Source organism: Tasmannia lanceolata, unplaced genomic scaffold, assembly GCF_043159265.1.
Source record: "Tasmannia lanceolata isolate RefF3 unplaced genomic scaffold, GAP_Taslan_0.1 ptg000018l, whole genome shotgun sequence".
Classification (NCBI taxonomy): domain Eukaryota; kingdom Viridiplantae; phylum Streptophyta; class Magnoliopsida; order Canellales; family Winteraceae; genus Tasmannia; species Tasmannia lanceolata.
In genome coordinates, this window is record NW_027518695.1 from 9,378,480 (window position 1) to 9,383,168 (window position 4,689).

The window sequence follows — 4,689 nt, forward strand, 5'->3', positions numbered from 1 at the left end:
ATAAGCAAATATAATATGGGATTTAAATTCTCCTGATTTGACGTGATTTGACCGCACCCAAGTTTTTCCTGTAATTGTAATAACTCTACACATGTTTGTCGTATTTTTCTCGTTATTTTATAATTACATAACCATTTATCCGTAATTTTTCATCTAAAACTTTATAACTCAGTTATTTACTTTTCTTTTGTGTAATGATTACGTTTTTTTTACTTTTTCGTTTGCTAGAAACCTTCGCCCTCTGTGCGCATCTTTGCATAGCGTTAAAAAAAAAAAAACGAAATGTTACCAACACTGCTGAGGGCACTCTCACTTTTTTAAAGGTATGGTATGGCCCACACCATCGGATGATCCAAACCGTCCATTAGATGGGCCATAGGCAAAATAGGTTATACTCCAAAAATCATTTACATCTGATGATTTTCTAAGAGCTGATAACATTCTCCAATAAATTCTTAAAAATTACTTTAAAATGCGGGTGCCTGCGGGTTGACCCGGCCCAACCCATGTTTTTGCGGGTTGGGTTGCCCGCGGGTCAAATTTTGGCGGGTCACTAAAACCCAGACCCGTGCCCGCAAATTTGCGGGTGGGCCGGGTCAACCCGCGGGCATGGGTCGGTTTTGCCAGGTCTAGCTGCACCAAGTAGGCATTCTCAGGGCCGATAGAAATTAATGATTCAATCCATCAAAAGTCAAAGAAAATTTTCAAGGTTTCCATCTAGTGGCGGGATAAGAATTGGGTAACGGAGGAAGATTTTCAGAGTTGATAGATGAGATTCTTAATAATAGGGTGGAAGGTCACCATCCGGGTTAGATATTTTCTTCTGTTTTACCCACCAGACGACCATCTTTTGATGAAGTACTCACATTGTTTAACATGGTTTAATCAACGGTCAAAGGCTACTACTACAATTCCCAAAAGGCTCTAGCCAATCAATCAGAAAGCGTAAAACAAATTGAAATTGGGTGCGACCTTTCCCGTAATGCGTTTTCTTTTGTTTTATTCTTCCCACGGGCTAACAGGGCATGAGGAAAGAAAGTTAAGAAACTACGCGGCAACTTCCCACTGATAAAGATGGCCTCTTCTTTCAAAGGGAAAAAAAGCATAAGAATTTTCGTGGGATTACAGCATAAGAAAACTACCATTCAAACTAAAACTCACCAATAAACTCTCTCAAATATTTCAATTGACCAAAACTCCCTTTCATCCAGAGTCCAAACGTGCGAAGAGCGAAGGACATTACCGTCATTTTACTTTCTCAAAACTGCATGCATGCACGTGATCATCCGTAATCCCGACCAATTCAAACATGCCACGTCACCACCTTACTTTCTCTTTATTATAAGACAGGGAGATGATTAGGGATTAGGTTCCCAAGAACGCAGAAGAAATTCAAGCTTTCCCTTTTCGTCGTTTGGAAAACAGAGAAATTCAGAGATCCAAACAGAGGGAAAAATAAAAATGGGAGGAGATCGGAAAATCGGAGTTGCCCTAGATTTCTCGAAGAGCAGCAAACAAGCTTTGAAATGGGCGATCGAGAATCTTCTCGACAAAGGGGACACGCTCATTATTCTCCACACCAAAACCCACACAGGCGATGAGGGCAAAAACCAGCTCTGGTTGAAATCAGGATCTCGTAAGTTTTTTACCTTAATCTCAATAAAAAATTTCCCCTCTTTTTTTTTCTTTTTTTAATGAATCTCAGCCGTTGGATCTGCATGTAGCTCTGATACCGTTAGCGGAGTTTCGGCAAACGGAGGTGCTTAAATCGTATGATTTGAAGGGCGATCCTGAGGTTTTGGATATGTTGGATACTGTTTCGAGGCAGAAAGAGGTGGGATTTATGGATTTGGTTTTTTATTTTGGAATTTCTGTTTAATGGGAATGATGGGGGGTTTATTTTTAATGAATTGATAATGGTGTGTAGGTGACGATTGTTGCGAAGATTTATTGGGGAGATGCGAGGGAGAAGCTGTGTGAAGCTGTTGATGAGATGAAGTTGGATTCATTGGTTATGGGAAGCAGAGGATTGGGCAAGATCCAAAGGTAATGCAAAAAAAAAAAAAAAATGTTTTTTTTATTGTTTTGTTTTTCTATTTTTTCATGATCCATAAATAATGTCATTATATCTCTTATTTATATTGTTTTGTTTTTCTAATTTGTCATGATCCATAAAAAATGTCATTATATCTCTTATTTTCATGACCCGACCCAACCCTACTCAACCCGATCCGGTTTTGGTTAGATGGGTTGGGTTAGGGTTAGGGTTGAGGGATTGCTATCACAGATTGGGTTAGGATTAGCCTCAACCCGATCCAACCCGTCCCGAGTTGCACCCCAATTAAATAGGCTCCATTCACCTCGTGGGCTGGGCCCCACGTTGTTATAAGTTGGTATGGGTGGGCTCCGCCACGATGGTGACACATCTAGTATTGAATGGATGGTTCTGAGCTTGTGATTATGGGTTATGGCTTACAAAGCATTGGTCAAGGGGTCTAGAATCATTTGCTTTTTCATGGTTGCCATGCCCTCTTGATCACAAACCACGCATGTGCTATGGGATCCATGTGAGAAAATAAATGTTTTTATGGAGTTCAAGTGTCCTTAGCCAATTTTTAGTACTTAAATAATGTTACTGGTTGACTTTCCAAAATAATAATAATAATAATGCAACTGCTTGCAACATTCAAATCTAGCAAGGGGGAAATTTTGCAGCCAAATTACAACCAAAACCCAATTACTGGAAGCTCAGAGTAGCCCTAATTACTTAAAAATGGTGCATACTAGGGTTGCTAGCCAACCAACTGTAGAAGAAGCTCTATGATCTTTATTCGGCCTGTCCATTAACATTCGGATCCTTTGTATACATCAGACCATCAGGGTCCGTTGACACCCCTAATCTTTATTTTACAAATTTTCCATTAACTATTTCGCTCTATTATGGGACTCATTGAAAATAAGATTTTGGAGCTTCTCCTTCATATTTGAACAGTTTTAGATTATGCAGCTTTCCTAATCTTGTCAAGAAAAAGCATATGTTTTCTAATAGTTATCGCATTGTAGCTTCTAATATTTTGTTATGTTTGACCTTCTTCTCCACAGGATTTTTTTGGGGAGTGTCACCAACTATGTTCTATCTGCTGCATCTTGCCCTGTTACTATTGTCAAGGATGCAGACTTCAAGCACTGATACTATCATATTATTTGGGTTTTTCTCTTCTCTTGGTTATAGTTTCTATAAGGACATGAAACACATCTATAGATAGTTGGATGTGATGGATTATGAACATTATCTGTTGATGTTTAGTTATATTCCAAATGGTTTTGTAAGACAATTTATGAGTGAAAAAAGGTACATTCTGCTAGAAATGAGATACATAATACTTCATTCAAAAATAAATTAAAAAAGAGATGCATATAATTTCAGTAGACTCCTCACACGCAGGTGACGCGTTAGCTGTTTGATATTGCTTGGGTTCTTCTAGGGCACACTGACGATCTCTTTGTGATTTGGTCTTCACCTTTGGCCTAAAAGGGGTTGAGCGCTGTCGTGTTTTGTCATATTGGCAATTTTGTGTTGAGAAATCCGACTGGCAAAAACTCTAATAGAAAGATAAAATAATATGCAATGACATACACATGCATGCAGTAGATCTATGTCTGCATCTACGGGAGAGAACCAATCTTCCACTACGAGCAATAAACATAAGAGAGGACAAATGGGTTTAACACTAAATCCAATCCTTACAGGCTTACATGCTCCATGCTCACAGCCTAGGAAGATCAAGTCCAAAAGCGCAACTGAAATCTCTTCCACTACGAGCGATAAACGTAAGAGATGACAAATGGAGTAAACACTTAATCCAATCCTTACATCCTCCTCCAGCTTAATGCATGTGCTTGCCCCATTTTATGTCCCCCACTCATTGTAAGGCATATCCAACCTTATTTGTAGAGTCTTAGGTTTCCCAACCTAGTTCAAAACACTTTGGAGTTAATAGAAAGAGGGGAACAATTGTGACTTCAAAGGAGTTTCCAAAGGCATCCCAAGCCGTCAAACATTATATATTTTCTTTGATGGTGTGCTGGGCTAGTATTGTTCTGAAGTTCATGGGAGTCATATGAAATATACTTAAAAGATCTTAGGATGACGTTCAATTGAGCATTGTTCCTTAAAGCTAGGGCGACCTCCAGATGGTTGCTGCCCCTCCATGTTTCACTAAATTAAACTTTGATAGCTCAATCTTGGAGAACCCTGGACCAACGGGAGTTAGGGCTCTTTTATGTGAGCCTAGTGGGACCATGATGTGGGTATTCTCTGGACATTTGAATCATGCCTACACCACCAATGCTGAAGTACCTTTTAGCTAGGATTTGCTTAGTAGATGCAAGCAATTTAGACCATATCATTGTAGAAGGAGATTCTAAGAACATAATTAACCAGATGACAAACAAATCAGATTACCCCTAGAAATGCGCAGATATGATTGTAAAGATTCTAAGCAAAGTAGAGTAACATACAATTAGTATTCAACACACTAGGAGATCCGCCAATAAGGAGGCTAACCAGTTAGCCAGTGCCGGAGTTAACCGGCTTGCATTGGAAGTTCTCGACTTTCTCCCCCCTCGGCTCTACTCGTGTTTTCTTTCTTTTTTTGGTTTAGTTTGTACTGACCATCTCGGTCCTTA

General features: G+C 39.4%; 1 protein-coding gene across 1 annotated transcript; it reads left to right on the forward strand.

The window, feature by feature from the left end:
• The first annotated feature begins 1,359 nt into the window (after positions 1 to 1,359).
• Positions 1,360 to 3,369, forward strand: LOC143851540 (Adenine nucleotide alpha hydrolases-like superfamily protein). Its single transcript, XM_077361005.1, has 4 exons — positions 1,360 to 1,636; positions 1,725 to 1,834; positions 1,928 to 2,046; positions 3,103 to 3,369. Exons 1-4 carry the CDS (start codon positions 1,462 to 1,464, stop codon positions 3,188 to 3,190), a joined length of 492 nt encoding a protein of 163 aa, XP_077217120.1. The 5' UTR covers positions 1,360 to 1,461; the 3' UTR covers positions 3,191 to 3,369.
• The last annotated feature ends 1,320 nt before the right edge of the window (positions 3,370 to 4,689 follow it).